General features: G+C 41.0%; 3 protein-coding genes across 8 annotated transcripts in view; 1 reads left to right on the top strand and 2 right to left on the bottom strand.

The window, feature by feature from the left end:
- Positions 1 to 6,416, bottom strand: part of ddias (DNA damage-induced apoptosis suppressor) — a 16,662-nt gene extending 10,246 nt beyond the window's left edge. The window contains exons 1-3 of one of the 3 annotated variants that reach the window (XM_061814519.1): positions 6,374 to 6,416; positions 6,143 to 6,232; positions 5,963 to 6,046 (exon numbers count right to left, since the gene is read on the bottom strand). The gene's annotated coding sequence lies outside the window, so the exon portion shown is untranslated. Of the gene's footprint in view, positions 1 to 668; positions 744 to 5,962; positions 6,061 to 6,142; positions 6,233 to 6,373 lie in introns of those variants that run through there. The other 2 variants (XM_061814521.1, XM_061814520.1) reach the window with 2 other exon arrangements.
- LOC133497495 (putative gonadotropin-releasing hormone II receptor) lies at positions 5,965 to 9,225 on the top strand. The gene is made up of 3 exons (XM_061813389.1): positions 5,965 to 6,557; positions 7,808 to 8,012; positions 8,729 to 9,225. Exons 1-3 carry the CDS (start codon positions 6,054 to 6,056, stop codon positions 9,223 to 9,225), a joined length of 1,206 nt encoding a protein of 401 aa, XP_061669373.1. The 5' UTR covers positions 5,965 to 6,053.
- Positions 9,063 to 25,235, bottom strand: wdr93 (WD repeat domain 93). 4 transcript variants are annotated; one of them, XR_009794187.1, is made up of 17 exons: positions 25,091 to 25,235; positions 24,803 to 24,917; positions 23,787 to 23,988; positions 23,576 to 23,640; positions 23,413 to 23,491; positions 23,248 to 23,312; positions 21,418 to 21,487; positions 21,242 to 21,311; positions 21,101 to 21,165; positions 19,626 to 19,712; positions 19,396 to 19,527; positions 15,530 to 15,734; positions 14,036 to 14,096; positions 13,793 to 13,949; positions 13,243 to 13,429; positions 12,982 to 13,096; positions 9,063 to 9,193 (listed from the first exon to the last, which is right to left on the bottom strand). XR_009794187.1 is itself a non-coding variant. In XM_061814525.1 (16 exons), exons 2-16 carry the CDS (start codon positions 24,905 to 24,907, stop codon positions 13,063 to 13,065), a joined length of 1,584 nt encoding a protein of 527 aa, XP_061670509.1. In that variant the 5' UTR covers positions 24,908 to 24,917; positions 25,091 to 25,235; the 3' UTR covers positions 12,749 to 13,062. The 4 variants fall into 4 exon arrangements, 1 of the variants encoding a protein (XP_061670509.1); XR_009794186.1 differs by having other exon boundaries at positions 9,077 to 9,207; XR_009794188.1 differs by lacking the exon at positions 9,063 to 9,193 and adding an exon at positions 9,224 to 12,738.

Here is a 25,235-nt window from a genome sequence, read left to right as displayed (position 1 = left end):
GAGTCACTATGTAAATGGATGGCAGTGCATGTTTAGTTGCATTATACTCAACACTGCACAGAACGGTTCCCCCACTGCACTATACTGGACAGAATAGAACCAATAGACCAACTGCCTATTACTGCTCGCTGCTGAAAATGTGGAAAGACACATAACTATGTAGTAGTGATATCAAAATGAATCCAAAGCCTCAAACTTGTGCCAGACTTCCTGCATCACACTGCGTCGAAATGGTGCTTCGGAGTTTGTATCGTCCCCAAAATATCACGTGACCGTTTAAGCTCGAAGCTTCATACGTCACAAAGCGTATCAACAGCTCAAACCAGATTGGTTGTTGTTGTTGATTGGTTATTGTTCAGTAGCTTTGTGGCTCCTTAAAATGATCTCTTCAACAATTGTTATTTTTTAATAAAAATTTGTGGAGCGTCTGGTGAACACATTTGGCTCCCGGTTCTGACAGTGGGCTTCAAATCCTGGCCCGACTGTGTGGGTTTAGCATCTTCTTCCCGGGCCTGCGTCGGTTTTCTCCGGGTACCCCAGTTTCGTCCCACACCCCAAAAACATGTGGCAGTCTGATTGAAGACTTTAAATTGCCCATAGGTGTGCATGTGATTGCAAATGCTTTGTGATTAGATGGTGACGAGTTTAGGATGTACACTGCTGCTCACCTCAACACAGCTGCGATAGCTTCCAGTATCCCCGCAACACTATTGAGGATAAGTTGTACAGAAAACGGATGGCTGGAACTTCCAAAGACAACTCAGTGCCCTTCTGTTTCTGTTCACAGGTCATCCCTTTATAATAAAGATGTCCATGTGACCATCATATTTACTTTGTGGAATCCAGCTTTTTAAAGCTGTCTATTTATATAAATACAAAGAGAATTATGTAATTAATACATCGAGCAACATTGTATTTTGTGTTTTATTACTGAGTCTTATTTTACGCAGTTTAGTGACATAGGTTGCTGTGACTTCTTTTGTCCACTAGATGTCACTAATGTTCTCACTGAAGCACCAAAGCTGTGAAATGAAAGGAAAGCCGCAAAACTTCATGAGGTTTCGGCCACAAATCACTACTATGTAGTACTGAATTGTGGAGGTATAGCATTAAAATGGTTTTCCACCATTTCAGCGCCATTTCCAGTTTTTTTTTTTGTGGGAGTGGTCTTGACCCCTGTTATGAGTCACCCCTTCTCCACTGTAAAAGAACACCCGTTTGAGTCAGCGGTCAGGCAGCCCATTTGCTACATGCAGTTCCTGTTGCTAGCTATCTATACCTACACCATTACCCTTCAGATGACCTGCTGGGGTGGCTGCTTTACAACGCTGTGGATGCCACTTGGCAAATTATGACGGGGTTGGGGGGTCGGGGCGTAAATTTACTCCTATCATTAAAATCCATGTGTTGATGGAATTTTTTTGGGGGGTAAATTAACTGTTGCCTGGGTGTTGGGGTGAAGATGGGGGTAGTAGCTGTGACTGAACATTTATCCTGATCATCAAAATAAAATGTTCCCTTTTTGAAATGCAGTCTATGGGGAGGCAAGTTTAAATGCCCACCCACCCTTGGAAGCTCTCTTGAGTTAGATGCCCGGGGCCACTGTCCACCGCTGCCATCTGCACGTTGCTGCCACATTAAGTGCCTTGTTATCGGCTGTGAGTGCTGCCTCATGCCCCAGATTAAGGTGGAAGAGCATGTCAGGGAATTAAAAAAAAAACACGAGGTAAAGTCCGACTTAACTTCCAACATGTAGACCTTCAGGCTGGTGTGGCCACTTTAGAGCACCTTGTTGTTGGCCTTGAGTGAGCACGTCAAGAAAAGAAGGCAGAAAAGAGAGTGAGAGGATTAAAAAAAACCTGACCTAACAGGGGCTTCACACTTATGTGTTTGCTTTAGAGTGCCTTGTCGTCGCCGCATAGAAAAGCCCTGTGATGATCCATCAATCCACTTTCTAATGGTATCCGAGGTCGGATCGCGGCGGGCAGTAGCTTTAGTGCCAGACTTCCCTCAACTAGCCTCTGAGAACGAAAAGAACAGCTTGATTTTTTTTCATGATTTTGAAGCCTCATTTTATTCACTTTATATTTTTTTTTTCTGTTCAATCATTAAAATTTGGCATGTTCTCCACAATTTTTTTCTCTATGGTGTCTCCAATTTTGAAGACATTTGTTTTTTTTCTCAACATGGACAAGAAGTAAACAGGAGATGTACAAAAGGGGTCGAAATAAATGCCACTGTGGCAAAAGGAACAACAACAAAAAGAGGTGTTTATTAGAGTTGAGATGGTTATTTGTTCATGTGGATGATCCACCTACTAATTCTGGATTGTCTTACTGGAGCAGAGGCCAGTATTTGAGGGAATGCAAACGTCACTACTATTTATAAATTTGCTGTAATCTTAAAGACCGCAGCCTAGTTAAAAGTAACTGTCATCTACAAGATTCACCTAACGTATTTTGGGGGGGTTGTATGAGTACAGACAGAAAAGGCACAAAAGCATGGGGATAGCACGCAAACCACAGAAGACATCTGGAGCCGAGATTTGAAGCACCGAACCTCACAACAATGAGGCAGCTAACATTTTCTGCTTCGTGCTGCTTCGATACAAAATAACCTTCAGACATATATGAGTACCTTCAGTCCCTTCTTTCATGACCTTTACTGAACCACAACAGATGCTAAAAGTGCCCTTGTTTTTCATGACAACATCTGAAACAGTAGCACGTGTTTGGTAATGTGACATCTTCCATTGAAAGTGAGTTCTGCTTACAAGATAACGCATGTTTTGGGTCAGCGCGTTCCCTGAGAAACTACTTTGAATGCAACCAGGGGAATTAATCCACCCAGGCACATCCGGTAATAGCAAGGAGATTATGTACAAAATGAAGGTAAAGGTTTTTTTTCCTTTTTCTGTTTGTGGTTGCAGAGAGACTGCAACAAGAAAACAGAATACAATAGAAAAAAGATTGCACTCAATGGTCACTCTGCACAAACAATCAAATACAATTAACTTATTACAAAGGGAATAACTATAATCTATTCTATTTTTCCTGTCTGCAAGTACAGGTTTCCTAATCCTTTTGGTCAACATGTCAGCCATTATTGTGTTATCATGTGGTATGAATAAGTTCAACAAAAGACAGCTTTCTTAAACTAATACCCCACAAATTATTTGTTTTTACTGAACACAACATGTAAACAAAGAAAAAGTTTGCAAAATCACAGGATAATAACATCTGAGCTAACTGGAGTCAGCCAAACTAGATTTTTATCAACGTGACGAGACTGGAGATGTTGGTTGAAGCTGTCCTGTAAGAATATGCCAGTTTTGTGTATGCTATTCTCAAAAGCAAACAAGAATACATTTACTCTCGCCGAAGCCTTAAACGGCAGTATAAGGCTATACCGGTCCACGCACTGCATGCAGGGTGCTATTCAAGAAAGGACTGCCACTGATCATGCACTTCGCAAATGTTCACAATTGAATTAAATACTACAATGTGAATTCAACAAAATTATGAACAGCAAAAACTTTAAAGTATTTAAAGAAAAGAACGTCGACCGATGCCCAATTTCTGTGTGGGGAATTTTAAATGAAGTTTTGCCTTGCATTACGTCTGACAGGAACATGTATTACCTGTTAACCTGACAGGCAGACACAAATCAATCAATAATTATTCATCATTAACAAACTATTTTACTGTGTAATAGGCATGTACATGAATGTATATATTTGTGCATGGTTAGAGGTGAGGCCACACCTTTGCTTTTCCCTCATTGGCACAAAGGCTGCATGTGGAGGGTGCAGTTTGTCTGCTTGCATGCATTCAAAGAGGAGCTCTCCACGCTGGACGGTCTTATTTAAATCCAGCATACATTGCAACATGAACAAAAGCCTTTTCCCGCTCTCTGCCCAAGGGTTTTATTGCTAATTGTAAGTCGTGCGGACGACATTTCTACACAGCGGGTAAGTACAATTTTGCCTATATTTCCACTGAAGCATTGAAATTGATTTTAGATAACATATGGGATGACCACAGTATCATTTCATTTATCCATGCAATACATTTAACTAAGTCTATTTTGTATTTAGTAGGATAAAATAAGCAGTTTAAGTAATTTGTGTGTTTTAATTCTGTAATAATTTTACATATAGTCCAAATGTTGTCACACTTTTTAAAAAATATAAATAAAACATTCATTATTAGCAGCAGAAGTAGCAGCAAAAATCACTTTGTCTTACTAAACAAATTATTTGCTTACAAATTACATGAAGCGCAGAATCACTTATAGTTATAATCCATCCATCCATCCATCCATCCATCCATCCATCCATCCATCCATCCATCCATCCATCCATCCATCCATCCATTTTCTTAGCCGCTCATCCTCACAAGTGCTGCAACCTATTACAGTTATTTTCAGGCAGGAGGCGAGATACACCTTGAACGGGTCGCCAGCCAATGGCAGGGCACATATAGATTGTCCGCACTCGCAATCACACCTAGGGGCAATTTAGAGACACCAATGAATGCATGTTTTTGGGATGTGGGAGGAAACCGGAGCGCTTGGAGAAAACCCACGCAGGCACGGGGGAGAACACACAAACTCCACACAGGCGGGGCCGGGATCGAAGATGGGACCTCAGAACTGTGAGGCCAACGCTTTCCAGCTGATCCACCGTGCCGCCAATAATTATAATGTTAGAGAAATTTTCAATTGTAGTCTTCTAGGTCATCTTAATCAATTCAATCAAAAAATTAATGTAACAGTTGTTTAGTTATGACCAATAAGGATCACTGATTGTTTTTTTTAATAATTTGATTTGAATCAATCAAAACCCATTAATTACTGGCCTTTTCTTCAATTACAAATGAGAAGTGATTATGCAAAAAATGTAAAGTGATGATCCCTTCAAGGTTGTGTGTCAATGAAGTGTCATCACATATAATATGGTAATACACAGGTACAAGTTACAGAGTGAGTCACTGATGGTGTAGTAGTACACTTGCCTGAATTTGGTGCAGGCAGTGTGGCTTCAGTTCCCACTTGGTGACGGTCTATATCTGTGCCCTGCAACCGACTGCTAACCAGTTTAGGGTGTAGCCTGTGTTTCACGCGAAAGTCAGCTGGGATGGGCTCCAGCGGGCCGCAACCCTAACCAGGATAAGTGGTGTTGATAATGGTTGGATGGAATTTATAGTTTCAATTTAAATGCTAAAACTTATATTGGCACCTGGGTGATCTCAAATCCAAAGAGATGCTTTGCCGCTATCTAAAGGTGTCTGTAAGTCATTACAGTGGTTTACAAACCTGAATTTCGTATACAACCTGTGTGAAGACACCTTTTTTGCACCCACGCAAAAAATGCAACTGCCGAATATATTTGTCAGTGTCAATAAATTAATCTTTGTAAAGGGGCAGTACAGGAGAGCATTAAAATTGGATAAATTCTTGCAGTACACCTGATGATCTTTCCAGGCACAGTGGTGGGTATCACTGCTACATATGAGCAGAGGTGGCTATAGTAGCCAAATATTGTACTCAAGTATTTTTTCGCAAGTTAGAAGTGGGGGAAAATCTCCATGTTTGGGCGGTCACTAAGCTGTTGTTTTTCAGACTCTTTTTTTCCCCAAAATAAGCCATTTTAAATGGCTCAGAAAAGATTTTGTGTGTGTTCATGTGACTGTTTTGTCCCATCTAATTGCTGAATTGGACTCAGTTGACATTAGCGATCACGTTGGCTTTGCGCAACACCGCCCTATGTGGAAGTTGAAGATTTTAAAAATAGTGCATGCAATAACGGATAAATAAAAGTCACATAAATACTCAAGTAAAAGTAAAAAGTATAGTGCGTACTACTACTTCACAGTAGTCGTCATTCAGTACTTCATACTACTGTGACAAGTACAATTTCTCAAAAATGTTACATGAGTAAATTTAGCAGGGTACTACCCACCTCAGCATCTGACTTTTACAAGATGTAGCAGACAGCTTCCAACTCCCCCATCATTTCTTCTGTTTGAGCAGAATGCTTCTTCCTCTGGAAAATGGACGCTAGTATGCTTCAGGTTTCCGCAGAGCTCCAACCAGGCAACGCCAGCTGCAACGTGTCTTCGCCATGCTTGGAGCTGCCCACCTTCACCACCGCTGCAAAAGTCCGGGTGATCGTCACCTTCATCCTGTGCGGCGTGTCGGCCTTCTGCAACCTCGCCGTGCTGCGCGCAGCCTACACAGACCGCAAGCGCAAATCCCACGTCCGGGTGCTGATCGTCAACCTCACGCTGGCCGACCTCTTGGCGACCTTTGTGGTAATGCCCGTGGACGCGGTGTGGAACATCACAGTGCAGTGGGTGGCGGGGGACCTCACCTGCAGGCTCCTGATGTTCCTCAAGCTCCTGGCCATGTACTCGGGCGCCTTTGTCACCGTGGTGATCAGCTTGGACCGCCAGTCGGCTATTCTTCACCCGCTCGCCATCAACAAGGCTCGGAGAAGGAACAAGTTCATGCTGGCGGCGGCGTGGGGCATGAGTGTCTTGCTGTCCGTCCCCCAGGTCAGCTGACCGAAAATTAAATGAAATAAGCACTCAGTAGAAGGATAAAACAACGATTTGGAGTCTTTTATCCATTGGTTTTCTATAGAACTTGAGCTGAACAGGTGAACCGGAGCCTGTCCCAGCTGACTTTAGGTGAGTGTCAGGTACTCTTGGAAATGGTCGGAATAATTTAAAATCTTCAGTGAACCCAAGCTTGCATGTTTTTGTGAGAAAAAAAACCATATAAGCATGAGCAAGGATTGGAGAGCAAGCTGAGATTATGAAGAGCTCCAAGGTACCAAATCCATCTATTTTTTGTCAAAACACCACATGTAATGTGTATTGAAAAACGTTTTAATCTATTTTCTCGAGCGCTAATGCCAGTTAGTTTAGAGATTAGTTTAGCCTATCTCAGAGCAAGGCCGAGCACTATAGAAAACGGATGGGTGTCCTTGCAGGTAAATGTAGCCTATCTAAGATGAGCTGATTTAAGATGAATGTTGGAATAGAACCTGGACTTGTAGGCAGCCAACTGAAGGGTACCTAATGTGGACAATATAAAATGGATGAATGGATCAACCAGGCACCCAAATTTATGGCAAAGAGCTTTTTGATTCACTTTTGTTGTTATCCATCCATCCACTCATTTTTTTAGACTGCTTTTCCTCACTCGGGATGCGGGCACGCTGGAGCCCAGCTGACTTTGGGCGAGAGAAGGGGTACACCATGAACTCGTCGCCAGCCAGCCGCAGCACAGATATAAAACAACCATTCGCGTGTCATACAATAATATAAACAGATATACATTAGTACAATATTGATGTTATGATAGTGTCCTCAATGAGCACGACTGGTCTACGTTATTCCTTTCAGATGGCTTCGACAAACCATCATCAATACCAAGCGTATGATGTCATCATGTTTAAAATGTTTTCATGAAGCCACACGGTCATGTTTTAATAATGAACTACATTATAAGGAGGCTATGTTTTAGGCCACAGGATGTTTAACAGCATAAAACATTTAAAACATAGCCAGACATAACATGGTAAGTTATTTATCCCATCAGAAGCTAAACTGAGCACATTATAAAGTATATACTGTCTTTTAAATTTAGACATCTAAAAAAAGCCCCAAAATGCATAATGTCGTCAAGTGTTCTTTTTCTTAAAATTAATGGGTTTAAAATATATTTGAAAAGTAAAGTGGTGGAGACTGGCTGCCCAAGATGAACATGCCTCTGTAAAACTGCAAATGTTCCTTCTCAGATGTTCCTGTTCCATATTGTGACCATCAAGCATCCCCAAGATTTCATGCAGTGCACCACTCGAGGGAGTTTCAAGAGCCACTCGTACGAGACGGCGTACAACATGTTCACCTTCTTCTGCCTGTTTCTGCTGCCCCTGGTTATCATGATCACGTGCTACACCAGGATCTTTTTTGCCATCTCCAAGCGCCTGAAAAAGGACAACGGTGAGGTTCAAGCAATCATTTCCAATGTGGGAGGGCTGGGCAATATGCTGTTATTTTTCTTTGTACATATCTCATTAAGTTTTAAAGACCGTATGGAAAGTGATTTCAGAGATATGTTTCAAAAGTCTCAACTGTACGTTATACCCAATTGCTGAAAACTGAGAACCACGCAGTACAGCAACCCACAACTATAACGCACTTTATGCTTCGCAGTCCCACTTTAACAGACTTTTTTTGTGTTGTTCCAGTTCTTACTGGACTATTTTTCCTCCTTCTACAATATTTTAGTTTTCCATTGCTTTTGCGCAATCAATATAATGTTTAAATGATTTTTTTTAAGTGTGAATGAAGACCTTTAAAAAATGTAAGTGGCATAGATTTTATGAAGACTTTCCTGGGGTATATTTTTAAATAGTCCGCATTGCGTTTTTCACTTACCGTGGGGGTGGTCTGGAACGTAACCCCAGCAATGGAGGGGCATCACTTTACCGAACTGTGGAGACATAACAATAAACTGATTTCAGTATTTAAATTTTCCTGATTTTTTTGGAGCATTGATAAAACGGGCCCAATGGCACATTTGGGTGTACTGTGTATACTGTCAGTGGTCATTTGTGAGTTCCTTAGTTATTATTATTGTTATTATTACTTAATCATCCAGCCTTACAATTGGAGTTTTTACGTTTACCTTGTTGCTCTTCTTATTCTCCTGAAAGTTTCCTCTACTGACGTACAGTTACGCTGCTCCAAGAACAACATCCCCAGAGCTCGCATGAGGACTCTAAAGATGAGCGTCGTGATCGTGTTGTCGTTCATTATCTGCTGGACTCCTTATTACCTGTTGGGCCTGTGGTACTGGTTCTTCCCTGATGACCTGGAAGGGAAGGTTTCCCACGCACTCACCCACCTGCTCTTCATCTTCGGTCTAGTTAATGCCTGCCTGGACCCGCTTATCTACGGCCTCTTCACCATTCGCTTTCGCAAGGGTCTCCTCCGCAGGTTCCACTGTCGCTCCCAAGCTACAGCCGACACGGACGTCAATACGGTTATAACTGTATCTTTTCCTGGCTCCGCCAACGCCATATTGCCGAAACAGGAGATGAGCCCTTGCAGCCAAGAGATGTCCCCGATGTGCAGCGGTCATGATAGCGAAGGGCCAGGAAGCAGCGATGCACGGAGACCTGGACACAAAGATCTGGAAAGCATTATATGAGGAGAATACAAATGGCATAATTGGGTCATAGGACTAATGCTTCCGCACAGAGGTCCACATCGATGTACGATGTGCAAACAATTGTACAACACAAATAGAAGTCTATAATTGCTTAATTGGTTAAGTTCAATGTGGAAGAAGCCCATCAAACACCTTTGAGGTGAACTACGTTCTTGACTAATAGACAAAAATGCCATTTTCAGCAGTGCCAATACATTTGCATTGTTTCTGTATATAAAGCGTCCCTCAATCATGCCATTTTTTTTTGATACATCAGGTTTTGTGCCAAAACTGACTCCTATTTGGAAGCATTCATAGTTCTCCTTCCCTTGTTTAAGAGCAGAGTTGCAGGAGAAGAAAAACAGCCCCATAGCCTGGTGCTGCCACCACCATGCTTTACAGTAATGATGCAGTGTAGTGGATTTTTTCAGTGATGAGGAGTAATGTGCTTGCGCAAAACATACCTGTTGGAATGATGGCTAAAACATTACACCCTGGTTTCATTGGTCCTTAATACATTTTCACGCATGCGTTTAGGAGAAGTGAGTTTTTTCCCCTCTTTGTAAGATAAGCCACAGCCCAGACATATGAAGAAGATGGTAGATATATTTTGGAGGGATGCCCAGTTCTTGGTAATCTGACAATTGGTTCATATTTTCTCCACTTGATAATGACTGCCACTGTATTAACTCGCATATTTAAATCCTTAAAGGTTTTACTCTTCTCCTAACTGAGACCATCAATCAAAGAGTGGAAGTGCTTTGCACACCAAGGGTTGTGTTATCGGATGTGACTACAAAAATGACAGGGAAAGCCTACTAGAAAAGCTAACTTTATTCGGGATGAATCAAAGGCACTTGAAGTGATGGCAAGTGTTTCCCGAGTCCTATTCAACATGAGTTTGATTTTGATTGGTCAATTCTGAACACAACCACGTTATAAGAGGCAACCACATTATCTCAGTTGTTTCTTTTTACTTTCCCTCGCTAAAATATTGGTTATGTTGGTCACAACAACAATAGTGAAAGTTTTGAAATGAATTAGTTTGGTCTCCTTTGAAAAGAGGTGTGTGGGCTTTTTAAAACTCTAAACGAGGGGGAAAAAAGGTTTGATACTTTACAATAAATGTCATGCACTGTGTTTTGAATGTTCAATTATTCACTGAGCGCGCTACAAAGGACATCATAGAAATGAATAGTTGACCACATTTCTGTCATGAGCTAGTTAAAAAGGATCTTGTTTGCCTGGCAAAGTGTATGTTGTGGTATTGTTCATTAAAAGTGTTCATTGTGACTCAGGTGTCCCTTTCGGGTTCAAAGACATTGCAAACTTCTGAGCAAGAGCTCTGCAGTACTTAGTATACACAAACGGATCCTCTCCATGATGGGCTGACTCAGAGACCCAGCTCGAATGGCCCCTAAAGGGGATTGCTGCTTTTTATCAGTGCCGAGTCAAAGGCCAAATGACAAATGCCATGTTTTCCCCTCATTAAAATGCACAGAGACGGGCCGAATCCCAAATTAGAAGTGGAGGATGATCACATTTGCAGAAAATAAAATGATATCCCAATAACCATAGATCGCAGAAGATATTACACATCATACATATAAAGGTGAGTTCATTTATTGCACAAATTATGAGGAGGTAGTCAAATTCAGGGAGCTTTTACGAAATATTCCTATATGGGAAAATGTTGGGGTTTTTTTGCAAGGGAAATCCATAGGTTATCATGATGTACACACAATTGACCCCTCCGTACAGGGCACTTAACCATGCCTCCTGAAGTGACGTCACGCTACGTGCGCTGACGTAAGACAAACAGTAAAAATGGCAAATACAATACAATACATTCTGAACTGAGACAGACTCCATGCTTCTCATTTCATTCAAATCAACGATATATTATAGATTCTAAATACAATACATTCTTAACTGAGAGAGACGCCATGCTTCTGATTTCATTCAATCATTCACACGTAGCAATGTTATGCTAGCGGAGAACGTCTCATTCATTTATACGAGACGTGGAATAAATATAAAATTTAGGGCATATCTTCATGCAAACACAGTCTGGTTAAGCTTCTGGCCGCGAGCCAGCAAGAAATCAATACGTTTGTGCAGTCCGATCATTGCTAAATATCGCTCAACACAGATCAAGTGTGTCAATCATTCACACGTAGCTATGTTATGCAACCGAAGAACTGCTAATTCATTTATATGAGACATGTATTGAAAATCAAATATAGGGCTTACTTTCGTGCAAACATATGTGTTCCGGTTGATATTAGATGGATTTAGTTGATGATGCGGTCTTCCACAAAGTTTGATCCATCGAAGGCATTTTTCGTACTGGGTCTTCGGTTTTGGAAAGGGTACGAATCGAACTCCACCAACTAGCCTTTCAGGATACCTGTCGTCACTATTACAAAGACCGTGACTACACCTCTTAACCATATTTTTTGTTAAATAACCCAAATACGCGATAAAAAGCTAACTAACCCTATACTGGACCATGCAATGTTGTCTGAGAAAATGGCGGGAGCAAAAACGGGCTTTGGTTTATGCAGATCTCTGGCCTCTGATTGGTCAGTGATGCGGATTGCGCAATATCCACGGAGGGGTCAATTATACCAACTTTCACTTGTAGAAAGATTTTTTTTATTTAAAGTTGAGGTTAATAGTAATTAGTAATCAAAACTGCAACCCAAAAAGAAGGGTTTGACTCATCTGTTTAATTTAACAGACATAAAAGGATGAAATTTTTACCGGAAATGACCAGCACAACCACCACAGTGTTGCCATAGGTGACAGAAAAATCTTTTCAACCTGTTCACTTTTCATTACCCTCTCAATGACAGATCAGGCCCTTTTTTATTTGTTATCATTGTCATTATTATTATCATTATTTGCTTTGAGCTGAAATTTGTATTACGGGTGAGCTTCCGATATACCGCATATGAAATGAAGTGAAAAAAAAACAAGCTAGCCAGCCAATCGGAGGCCACATGTAGACAAACACCCATTCACACTCCCATTGATAGCTATGGACAATTTAGAATCTTCAAATCAACCAACCATGTATGTTTTTGGAATATAGGAGAAAACCATAGTACCAGTAGAAAACACACACAGGGAGAACATGCAAATTCTAAACAGGCGAAGCTGGATATGAACCCGTGTTCTAATAACTGTGAGACAGCTTTACTAACCAGTTGTTCAGCACGCCACCAAAAGTAAAGTGTTGGCCTCACAGTTCTGAGGACCCGGGTTCGATCCCGGCCCCACCTGTGTGAAGTTTTCATGTTCTCCCCGTGCCTGCGTGGGTTTTCCCCGGGCACTCCGGTTTCCTTCCATGCAATATTAATTGGACACTCTAAATTCCCCCTAGGTGTGATTGTGAGTATGGCTGTTTGTCTCCATGTGCCCTGCGATTGGCTGGCAAGCAGTTCAAGGTGTACACCCCCTCCTGCCCGTCGACAGGTGGGATCGGTTTCTGCACTCCCCGTGACAGTCCTGAGGATAAGCAGCAAAGAAAATTGATGTTTGTAAGACTTGGTTTAATTCATTTTTTTTAAACAGTATACTTTAAATTTATTGTTTTGGATTCATATTTCACAATGCACTGCAATGTTTCTTTGTTAAAAATGCAATGGACAAAAGCTGTTGGATTGATTGACGGATTAATGGCATTTAAATTCTAATTCAAATTAAACTCAAACAACAAGATGCCACTGTATGTATCTCACTGCATGTTACCTCTGAGTAAAATCAAAATATTTTGCTGTCTTTGACGGCTTTACATGGTAGTGGCACAACGCAGTCGTTTCCAAGTCTGCGTTATAGCTTGTGCCTTTCGTCCATTGACAGACCCCTAGAAATGAAAACACAAGAAATGTAAATGACCAAAGTGTACAGTACATTCAAACTTCATCTGACTGATGGTAGCTCAAGAAAATATACAAAAATAGCAAATACATAAAGGAGGTAAAGTTGCATCGAAGTGAAAATAAAGCAAACCGTTGCTGGAGATACAGGTTGCAGGCTTCCTCTCCAGTAACTAAGCTTGGTTTTTGTTGCCATGGAGACTCGGGATTTAAAACAACATATGGCTTAATGGCGTCATGCTCGTCAAAACGCATTATGAGAAGTCGACTCTGACCCGGATCGTCCAAGGAAGAAGTGCCGGGAGTGGGCTCCTGGTCAGCTAGAGGAGACATGCAAACCTTCAGTCTGATACTTTTAAGTCCTTTAGTTTCATAACATTTGAAGTAACGAAACAAGGGTAAGTGTCAGCGTAATAATCACCCTCATTAATAATATGTTTTGCAATTTTTTTTTTGCAGAACCACATTTGCAGATTTATGAGTAGATTCCCACAAGTATACACAATAGGACAAACAGGGAACAATCAAGGATGAGTAATTTATACAGTATCTAAGGCCTCATCATTTAATAGTTATGTCGATGTGTACAGCATTTTAACTTGAACATAATAATAATAGCGAGATGGTGGCTGTGAGTGACCCAGAGGTGGATGCTTTTTTGTTTAATTTTTCAATATAAATACCTCGTATGAAGAGAATGCGGTGCTTGACATTCAGAGCATAAATGGGATTGCAGGGGGTGGTCAGCAAATAATGAGCGGGCAAACTCAAGACGCACTCCGTGGCTCTGTTGACGACATCTTGTAGAAACATTTTCCCATTTCGATGCACCACCAGTGACTTTCGCAGAAACCCACAAGAAAATAAGAATAGGTTTGGCAAAAGTTTCAGGAAATATTATCACTATTAATAACCTGTTGTCATACCAAGCCCTGCAGGAATGGTACTGATTCAGCAACAGTCGGGAGGTCACCACTGTCTTTTGGCCTGTTTATGAAATAAAAATGGAGGTTTGTTTGAATCAGAAATCCATGTCCAGTGAGCCCCCGCATATTTCACATTTTGCATTCATTTTTTGTTATTCACTAAAACGTATTTGCTGTTTTTGTGCAAATGCCAAAGCGGTAACGGAATTGTTTTGGTGCGATCTGTTTTCAAGGAACTATGTTGGAGTGAGTTGAGGAGCATGCTTTGCCAATATTTTCATCTATAGGCATTTTTTTTTTACAGTTTTTAACCATTACTCGCAGCAGTTTGCTATTCTCAGCAATATTTCATCACTGTATCACAGTTCAGCATTCCTGCCTCTGTGGTATAGTCAATTTTTGAAATGATTTATTTTTATTTATGGCACATGGATGACTGTTTAACACATTCATCTCACATTTCTGAGGTCATTAATTCTAATCTGGGATCAGGCCTTCCTGTCTGGAGTTTGCATGTTCCCCCCATACCTGCTTGACTCTTAATTGTCCATAGGTGTGAATGTGAATGGTTGTCCTACCCCACCTTGTCCGCCACACCCGAGTGAGTACAGAGAATTATTTGAAAGAAGTTTTTTATTTTACGTTTTTTTTTTTTTTTTTTGCAGTATACGTGGGTATTGAATGGCGGGACAACAGTAGAACATATAACACCGTTAGTACACTCACACAGCTAACATCCAGACACTGACATGCAGACACACCAAGCACATACACTACAAAAAAAAATTATTTTATATACATTGAGTGTGTGCATTTTTTTGTTCAACTGTATTTACAATATGTTTAAATTGTGTTTTAATAGGTTTGCCATAATTTCTGGCCTATAACCCATGACTTTTTTCACACGCTTTCAACCCTGCGGTTTATGCTGTGATGAGGCTAATTTGTGCATTTTTTCTAACGGCCGCAAGGGGGCATTCGAGCGGAAAAGGTAAGCATGAGATCGGTGGAATAGATGAGCCGAAGAAGTGACTTTTACCGGTCCGGCCCTCCCTGTTAACGCTGCGCTAGCGTGTTATTGCCGTGTCTCTGTGATTTTTATCGGTATGTTTTGTTTTTTTTAACCGGCCATGTTAGCGCGGTGGAGCTAGCGTTAAACTCTCTGCCGTCTTTCTTTGTAAATATCTCATGTTTCAATGTGGGTTTCAATGTGAGCGCTTGCGGCATTTCCACAGCTGCAGCGTGTCTATGTACCAAATGGTATTTCCTTTACAAATGTACTGGGTGAGGCTTATAACCAGGTGCGCTCTGTAGGCCGGGAATTACGGTAATTTTGTTTCTAGCATGTGGGAGAGGTAACACTAGATTGAAAAATGCATTTTTTTGATATGGGTTCTCTATATTGCTTATTTTCACCTGGGTCAGGAATGCATCCTCTGTAATAAATAGTGGTTCAATGTATTCAATATGGAAATAGTGAGGGTCTGAGATAACCTTGGTGAGAGCTGAGAAGTGCTGGTTGCTGTTCCCCGGCCCGTGCTTACGACGTGAATAGCGCCGCTCTCACACAGCGTCACGAGGTGTATTTCACCTGCGATTAAAATCTGAGTATCATCGGTGCACGCAGCCCAGTAATCCACAAAGTGCAGCCTGAGGAAGGAACTGTCTGTTGCTACTCCAGAGATTGACAACGGAGAGCCTGATGGAGAGAAACATCAGGGGTGAGAATCAAACGCCTCTCAGCTAAGTTGAAGGTATTAAACAAATGTCTGTTAACTTGGCAGTCACCCAAACACTTTTCATTCCATAGACTGATTCAGCCTCATTATAGTGTTTTGGCTGAGTTCCTCTGAGGGGAAAGCTAAGTATATCTTTCACTGGGTCATGCTATAATAAAGTCTGCAGCTGCGTTGGAGAGCTGCGGGGGGCTTCTTTCAGATGTCACAGCAGCTGGCTTTCATAACCATGCGCTATTTTTGTTTACCTTTGCTGCTAAAGTGAAGTTTTGTAGATCATGTGTCTTGGTCTCAATTGCAATATCTCCACATGGAATGTAATGTATGGCCAATCTTAGGTACATTACCCCAACTTAATGATAACCAATAGAAAAGTAGCGACATGCTAGGCTTGGAGGTATTCATATTTTAATGACTTCAGTTTTAGTGTTAGTTTTAGGCAACGCAATGTGGCCATGTGGTTAGCACATCTGCCTCACAGTTAAGAGCTTCCAGGAGTTTGGAGCTTTTTGGAAATATTTTTCTGAGGTCACCTAGACTCACTTGTACAACTATCACTTATGATATAAAGTACTGGTAGAGAGCTGCAAAGGGTACGGGATATTAAAAGATATATAGGCAAACTGACCCATATAGTTTGATGGCATAAATGCTTGATAAATTGGTGAATTTGTGAAACATGAATTCATTAATGACACTATATGAAAAAATGCATTTCTATTATTTCTGTAAAAGTTGATGCAAGACTGCTCACAAAAAAAGTTTTAATGCATATGCATATTTGGTATCAGGGGAAATTGAGCTGATCCCACAAAAAACTAAAATACATTTTGTTGATGAACAATTAAAATTGGAAATGGTATTTTTAAAAGAGATTTCATTCAAAGGCATTATTCCAATATCACATACTGTAAAACTGTTGAATAGAATTGAACATATACCTATGTATAATATGCAGTATCATTTTTTTACAGTTTGGGGGGAGAATTATACACAAGAAATTACAGTAACATATTTATGCTATTATTTCATTTTTTGTTGGGTGGCACGGTGGAACATCTGTAGAGTGTTGGCCTCACAGTTCTGAGGACCGGGGTTCCAATCCCGGCCCCGCTTGTGTGCAATTTGCATGTTCTCCCCGTCCCTGTGTGGATTTTCCCTGGGCACCCCCAAAAAAATGCCTTAATTGAGGAGATCCCAAAATTCCCCTCGGTGTGATTGTGACTGCCCTGCAATTGTTTGGCAACCAGTTCAGGGTGTACCCTGCCTCTTGCCCGATGACAGCTGGGATTGGCTCCAGCACTCCCGTAACCCTCGAGAGGATAAGCGGCTCAGAAAATGGATGGATGTGTTGATGTCTTAGTGTGACTTAGGGTGCACTTTTGTAGTGCACTAATAAGCATCCACTGAGCAGATCAATGAAGCCAATGGCACTCCTGCCGAGCTTTTGACAAAAAGCAACAAAAGGGACTTGTCAGAAGCAAATCCCTTAAATCAATCTTTACATCATCTCCTCTATTGACTCTGCTAATAACATCTATGATATCATTTTGTAGTGAAAACAAAATCTCTCTAAGAGGGCTAAGGAATGTTAAAGGCCAAGTGTCATCCCTATAAACATTCTAAAATAGATATTGTAATGAAAAAAAACATATAACATTATTAACTTCAATGTCTATACGAAAAAATAAATGTGAGCGGAGAGCGCGTCATCCATGCGCAGAGTTGCAGAAGTGTCAATCTACGATATCCAAGTGGTCGCCATATTGGCTGTGTCCTCCGTCCGTGACGTCACCCGGATATTGGCCAATGAAAACACGCGATGGACCCAACTATGGGAGACAAACCAACCCCTTCTGACACGGAAGCTCATTTTGAAAAGGACAATATCACACAACCGAGTGAAGTTACCAGGGCAATATTACACTATTGTTTTGAGCCCTCAGGGCAATATTACAGTTTTGTTTCGAGCCATATTCAGATGATATACGATCACGGCCAAACCGCATCCCCGTCCGATCCACTTCCGCAGCGGAGATGAGCCATCGCGGCTCATCGCAGCCGGCTGGTTTGGCTTATGACGGAGCCGAGCCGTCCTGCTTTAGGTGGTTGTTCATAGACGCCGCAGTACGCGATGAACAACACAGTCGAGCCGGGGCGCTTAACTACGCGCACGAGACTGAGTGACGCATTCTCGGCTGGGTTTTTCAGAGCGCCCCCATCCCCAAAGCCCGACGCGCAGCCTTCGCAGAAGCAGTGACAGTGTGGCTGATTTTCTGTGCCGTGGTGGCATATAATGGAGACGAGCCGTGCTGGTTTTTGGGGTATGTTCAAAGTCGCCGCAGTACATGTTGAACACCGTCAAGCCGAGGCGGATAACTGCCTACCTGTTATTTGGAACTCACGAAGCTCTCGTCCTCTGCACCCGTGCAATTCATTTTTCACAATGAACCGGGTCTCTTGCAAACTTATGAAGGCTAAATCCATTCTCCCGAGTGTTCAAGCAATGTCCAGCAATACTATGAGCCGGCATTTGGGCTAACACGAAAGAACAACGAGCGACCTTCCTGGAGGTAAAACGAATGGAAACAAACGAATCCGCTCGGGGGCGCCTCTGTCCGGTATGTCACTTCCTGCTTCTTCTCGAAAACAAATCCCTGAGAGGATTTTCATGGCGGGAGTTACAAAAAGCTGTACCCGTCAAAATCATGTTTTGTGGTGGAAAAAAACGCATGGACCCATATTGACTGACGTTTTTTCATTAATAACATACTAAAAATCAGCCATTTCATGACAGGAGCCCTTTAAGTACTATTAAAAATGTGCTGACAAAGGGTAAGAGAAGATTTGTTTTGATTGTTTTTTTTTTTATCATGGAGGGCTTCCAATTGCAACTAGGCAATTGACTTTGATTTCAGTCATGTCATTTCTGGTGTAAGAGATTCAAAATAAAAAATACAAATGGTTGAAAATTTGGACCCTAAAAAAACAGTTACTGAAAGAATACATCCATCCACCAATCCATTTTCCTTGCCGCTTATCCTCATGAGGGAGCGGTGATTCCTGGAGCCTATCCCAGCTGTCAAGGGGCAGGATGCAGGGTATACCCTGAACTGGTTGGCAGCCAATCACAGGGCACATTGAGACAAACAGCCCCACTCACAATCACACCTCGAGGCAATTTAGAGTGTCCAATTAATATTACATGCTTTTGGGATGTGGAAGGAAACCAGAGTACCAGGAGAAAACCCACATAGGCACCTGAAGAACATGCAAACTCCACACAGGCGGGTCCGGGATTGAACCCGGGACCTCAGAACTGTGAGGCCAACGCTTTACCAGCTGAGCCACCGTGCGGGCTTACTGAAATAATGGAGTCAAAATTTCAGTCCCACTGTGGGAACAAAAGGTAAGATGGTTAATTTACTGAACACTAAATAACACTAAAAGACAAAAATAGAACAAAAAACACCAATGTTTTTAAGCTCTTATTGTGTGTGTTTCTTTCGGCTTGTCCCTTTCGGGGTCACCACAGCGTATCATCTCAGATGAACGCATATATATGTTTGGCACAATTTTTACAGTTAGAAATGTTATTAATTTGGTTATGTATTACATACTCACCAGACAGCCTGTCCCAAACACACAGCAGATCGTTGCTCAGGCCCAGCGCAATGAAACGAGTGCACATACTGACTGTGGAGCAGACAATTTCAGCAGCGTTGGGCCACAGCACCAACGGTGGCGGTTCTGGATCTGCTCCAAAACAGGAAAACCCAAACTTGTTAATGATGCTGCTCTTCAGTTTTTGTATGGATGCTAAAACACAAGGTCTGTGAAAGCTCTCCTAAAACCTTGTTTGGCCTTTGGTGTTTTGGACAGCAGCAGGTAGAGAAGATTGTAACTTCCGTTCCACCAAAAACAGAGGGCAAGCGGGGATCCTGTGCAAGTACGAGGGAACGTTACCTCTACAGTTTGTCGGGAAATGCATGACCTGTATTTTCTCGTATTGGACTGACTGAAAGAGTTAATGGTAGTATGATATACAGTAGTATACTGTAGCATAGTATATGTAACCATCTGCCTGATATAGATGAAGAATATTATTGTATAATTTGGTACAGTGGATTGTAGTTGAAGTTAAAGGTATTATAGTATAGTACTGTGTATTAATTAACAGTTACGTTGAAGTTGTGTATAGTATTGGATTGTCTGGCATAGTGAATGTACCATCTAGTTGTATTTTAAGATATGACAAATGTAGCTATGCCAGTACAATATACTTTGGTATAAGAACTGTACCACATAGTTTAAGTTCAAAATTGTCTACTATACTAAAACACACTACATACAGTCTAGGTGATGTTAAAGTTTTTTTAATATATAGTCAAGTACAAACATATCAAAGTATAATGTATTTGGCAAAATTAACATCCTGTCTCATTGTACGAGACAGGATGTTTATGACTCGTATTTAAATGTACTTTTAGTATAGTAAATGTAGAGTCTAGTTTAGTATAGTATCATACTTGTACTTATTTGAAGTACTTGATAAAGTTGTAGTTAAGTCTAGTAAAATACAGTATAGTATTATTAATGTACACTCGAGTTAAAATTCAATCATAATTTGGTATAGAAAATGTACCACCATCTAGTTGAAGCAAAAGGTAGCATAGTTTTATACATGTGTAGTCAAGATGAAGTGTAGTAATCACCCGCGATATCGTCGATTTCATTTTTGTAATTGCTATTACAGTTTTAACCCTATATTATAAAGTGTGTACAATATTGGTGTGTTATCCATTGCTCCTGCTCTCTTAAATATAATTTCAAGTGCCATAAATACTATGAAACATGGCTTTTTAAGAGGCTATTTCGATATTATTTCAGGGACGGTCAGGAACGTCACCCCACATTGGATGAGTAATTTCTAGATTGTGTAGTTGTATTGTGATTGTGTAGTTTGTGTATAATAAACACACCATATAATTGAAGTTAAAGGTAGTATTATAAATGTACATTCTTCTCCTAGGTAGTATAATGTTGTTCAATGTAGTTTGATATCATAAGTGCACCATCTAGTTAAAAATTGAAGGATAGTACAGTAGAGTACAGTAACGTACATTCTAGTTTGGCAAAATAAATGTAACGTAGTTAAAGTTAAAGGTAGTCTAGTATAGTAAATGTATGGAGCAGCGTGTTAAAAGTGGAAAACTTGTGTATGCATGAAATAATTCACCCTTATGGATCACAACAGACAATCAAATACGATCCGACGCAATGTCTTGAAAAAGATATAATGATGTCATCACACGTCTGCTTTACGAACCGGGCTTTACTTTATTCTTTCCATCAGAGCGGCCACAGCACAGAAGAAAGTGTGGAGTGCAACGTCTGGAAAAGATTCAGGCCAATTAACGGCAGAACGTCTCAACTTCTGCGCGTGTGTATTTTTGAAACCGCGCTGTACCTTGGTGGCTCGGTTGTTTCGTCCAAAACTAAGAAGTGAGACAAAATGGTGGGGGGTTCTGTGGTGATTGCTGCAAAACAACAAAAAAACATGCTGGGTTATTAGCTGTATTCTCAATGGAATATTGTTTCTCCAACCTCCGGCATAGTGTTTATTAATATTTGCGAGGATATTACCCGTTGATGGATTAACTCTATTCACACGAACAGCAGGAGACCATTTCATATTTGCAGAAATTTTGGGATCCTGTAAAAAAAAAAAAACATATTCCAACTGGGCCTTTCAAAACAATTGGACATATTGAACATGAAATTAAACAATTCAAGATTGAAGAAATTTTATTTAAATTGGCTCGGTGGGGCGTTCCAGGGACATCCCACTAGGAGGAGGACCCGGGGACGAACCAGGACAAACTGGCCTAGGAACGCCAAGGGATCCCCCAGAAGAGCTGGACAAAGTGGCTGAGGAGCGGGAAGGCAAGGCTTCCCATTATCAAGTGCTCATTTCTTAAAGGTTTTGCTCTGTCAGGCAATAGCTCATATTTGGAAAAACATGAGCCAGCTCACTTTAGTTAAGGCAGCTCTACCTGAGCTTGCTGTAGTAGACTCTACGGTAATGATACAATACCTTTAACTTGATCATAGTCTCCCTCTATATATAGAGCTCGTGCACGTGACGTCACCATTTTCACAGCGCCATATTGCCGGTCAAACAGAGCTGCTCGCCATTGTGGGAGACTTTGAACCGGAGCAGAATTTACACAATGTCCGAAACTTGTTGTGCCGTTGGCTGTCACAACAGACGAGACAGATATTCAAAGATATTCATTCTATGGAATACTAGCTGAAAAAAACAGAAAAGATAAATGGATTTTGGCAATTAAATGTGATGGATGGTGCCCAACCGTATCCACACGACTGTGTAGCGGTCCTTTCATTTTAGGTCGGAATTATTCTTCTCAATCGCAAATTCCCAAGAAGTATTTACAATGCCAAGTTGGCTCGTTTGAGAACAATGCATTTAAAAAAAAGTCAGAGGTCTCCAACATACATGGAAGCGTGTTGCGGCCACGTGAAACTTCGGTAAACCTTTCGCCGACAAACGTTTTTCTTTTGTTGTTTTTTTTTAATATGCATTGTTCTCAAATGAGTCCAAAGGAAATAAACCTTCGGTCACACAGACGTTTACGTAGGTTAACGTGTGGCCGCAACATGCTTTCGTGTACGGGGGCTGAAGCCTATCTCAGCGGGTTTATTTTCTTTTTTTAAATACGCATTGGACTCATTTGAGAACAATGCATATTTAAAAAAAAAAGTCTGTCACAGAGAGGTTCACCGAAATTTAACGTGTGGCTGCAACACGCTTCGTGTACGGAGGAGCCGACTCGCTGTCTCCCCCCAATCATAGTTAATGAATGCGACTTTGTGTAAAACAAGGGGTCATTTATTTAAATATTGGTATTGCTCTTGAAAAAATCCGAGTGGCTCCATCACTATTTGGGATTTATTCTTGATTGAGAACAGATCCAGCAACGAAGTATTTGTATGCGTCCAGACTTTTCTACGCTTTCAAACTCTTACGTATAAATCTCGATGACTTTCTCACAAGATACATGTGTGTTAACAGTCCACTTTGTTATCGTCGAAAACATCGACTGCGTCATTAAATATGGGTCCGCTATGCCAAGTGTCTCTCATTTTCCATGTACCTTCATTTATGATCACCTTCTAAATGTTTAACGGTTTCGGACAAAACACTGGGCGTCGTGCTATAAGATGTATTTTCATGTCGTCTCCAACCAACTTAGCATTGAAGAATGCTTTGCTAGACCGTTAATAGGACCAGTCATGTGACTTCAGTGACGTAGGCGCACGAGCTCTATATACACACATGCACACACACACTAACATGTGATATATACACAGTATGAAAATATTCCCTTTTGAAATAAATATTTTGTGTAACAAATAGTACTGTATTTACTACACCAAACGGTATTACATTACCTTCAACTCTCTCAGCCAGTCCTGTATAGGAAAGTAATAGATTTCAAGCCAAATTTCACTATTGCCTGAAAGGAGAAATGGAATTTACATCTTCCTATACAAAGTCTACAGTATGACTTTAGAAACAATTGAAAATGGTAAAATTAAAATAATGACACAACTTACACCTCATTATTATAGCTCCGTGTTCACCACCTTTAGATAGTTCAAGGTAAATGCAAACGCTCCTCTTGTTAATGTCATCCTGACAAAGAAAAAAAAAGTGCATCAAATATTCTACATACTGTTATTTATGAAGCCATCACATTTTTTTCCCCACAAAACTCACCAGCATGTTAATAACACTGAAAGGATAAATGCCTTCTAAGTTATACACAAAGACTCTAGCAACACCTGAGGGAGGAGAGACCATTTTCAGAAATAAACTCTCACTGGCTGGCAAGATTCATACACAAATGGTGAAAGGGTGAATGTGCTGTCTAAAAATCATCTAATGACACATAATGACTGAGGAGAAAGCCCAAGCACATGGAACCAACCCATATCGTCAATGGTGCCCAGCAAATAGGCAGTTTCACCGGTGGGGGTCATGAGAATGGAAGTAATCTCCAGTTTGTCCTGAGACCACTCGGCCTCACATCTCAGAGTACCCACAGACCACACGGAGAAGCCTCCGGAGTGACCCAGGGTGAGGAATGTGCCGTCATCGGAACACGCCAGGCAATTGGTGTTCTCTGGAAGCTGCAAGATGATACAGATAACTGGGAAAACAAGGTTGACTGAAAAAAAATTAAAAGCACTCGAGTAGCTCTCATATTTCAATTAAAAATACACATGCCCCAAAATTGCTTCTCCATTTATTCACAATGCCGGATTCTCCACTTGGATAAATAAATTCTACCCCTCCGATAAAAGCCATATTTTTCCCTCTCTGGAAATAAATAATAGCCCAAAACAAATGAAGACAAATATAGCACAACACACACCTGGAGGAGTGAAAGCATCTGTAAAGATGACATTTATGGGGGAGTTGAATTCTGTTAACCCTTTCCCTGACTTGAAAAGAATTAAGATCTGTTAACCCTTTCCCTGACTTGAAAAGAATTAAGAACTGAAACAAAAGCAAAAGATTTATCGGGCTGACATTTGGTAGGGCGCATTCCTACTATGTGGGCCAAACGGCAGTCGATTAGTAACAAGCTAAATTTTAGGAAAGGTGCAGATGGAGATCGGTCAATGACATACAGAAAAGAATATTGTATGCACGTATGGTCTCTCGCTCTCTCTAATAATAGAAAATAAATCTGTGTCCGACATTTTATCTTTAGCCTTTTTGCCTGAAATGCAAAGAAATATTGTGTTTTTTAATTATTTTTTTTTGTTAAGTACCACTGCGGTAACGAAGCGGGGCTTTTCGTCCTGCGTGACGTGTGCAATTTCGTGACCTCGAAACGTAGTATGCCTTAAACATTCTTTAATAAATCCTGGTAGAGGGTCACAATTTGCATTTGAATAAACAAACGCCCCACAAAGAGGGACATTTAAAAGTACGAACCTCCGCGGCACTAGTCAGGGGTAACGTGGCTGGTTTCATTCGGAATTTCCTCGCACTGCCAGCGGCCGTCATTTCTGACTCTGCGGAAGCTTTTCTGTTAGACATGACCCTAACCCTAGTGAAGACAAAACCACCATAAAACTCACAAAGGCTTTACAAATAAGAAGGACTGGGAATACCGTGAGATAGCTAAACATGCTAACTATTGTTAACTATAAACACCAGTGACAAAAGGTCATTTAACACTACGCAAACTGTTTTTAACATTTAACAGATTGTTTACTTAACTATTTGCGGTGTCCTTTCAAAAGGAGGTAGAAAAAGTGTAGTGTTTAAACTGTTCGCTTAAAGAACTCCCCCCCAAAAAAAAACAACATAGCGAAGTGAGCGTGTGCGTGGCTGTCGTCATGACAACAGCGTCCCCATAGAAACA

The sequence above is a fragment of the Syngnathoides biaculeatus genome, chromosome 3 (genome assembly GCF_019802595.1).
Source record: "Syngnathoides biaculeatus isolate LvHL_M chromosome 3, ASM1980259v1, whole genome shotgun sequence".
Lineage (NCBI taxonomy): Eukaryota > Metazoa > Chordata > Actinopteri > Syngnathiformes > Syngnathidae > Syngnathoides > Syngnathoides biaculeatus.
Note: the sequence above shows the minus strand (reverse complement) of the source record. Positions and strands in the feature narration are given on the sequence as shown.

What these genes read in the sequence shown, in the direction of transcription:
- LOC133497495 (XM_061813389.1), top strand. Translation starts at nt 6,054, where the DNA reads ATGGACGCTAGTATGCTTCAGGTTTCCGCAGAGCTCCAACCAGGCAAC. An exon ending in TCTTGCTGTCCGTCCCCCAG is followed by an intron (nt 6,558 to 7,807) that starts GTCAGCTGACCG and finishes GTTCCTTCTCAG; the next exon opens with ATGTTCCTGTTCCATATTGT. An exon ending in GCGCCTGAAAAAGGACAACG is followed by an intron (nt 8,013 to 8,728) that starts GTGAGGTTCAAG and finishes TTCTCCTGAAAG; the next exon opens with TTTCCTCTACTGACGTACAG.
- wdr93 (XM_061814525.1), bottom strand. Translation starts at nt 24,907, where the DNA reads ATGTCTAACAGAAAAGCTTCCGCAGAGTCAGAAATGACGGCCGCTGGC. An exon ending in TAGAGTTAATCCATCAACGG is followed by an intron (nt 21,312 to 21,417) that starts GTAATATCCTCG and finishes GTTGTTTTGCAG; the next exon opens with CAATCACCACAGAACCCCCC. An exon ending in AACACCAAAGGCCAAACAAG is followed by an intron (nt 19,528 to 19,625) that starts GTTTTAGGAGAG and finishes GTTTTGGAGCAG; the next exon opens with ATCCAGAACCGCCACCGTTG.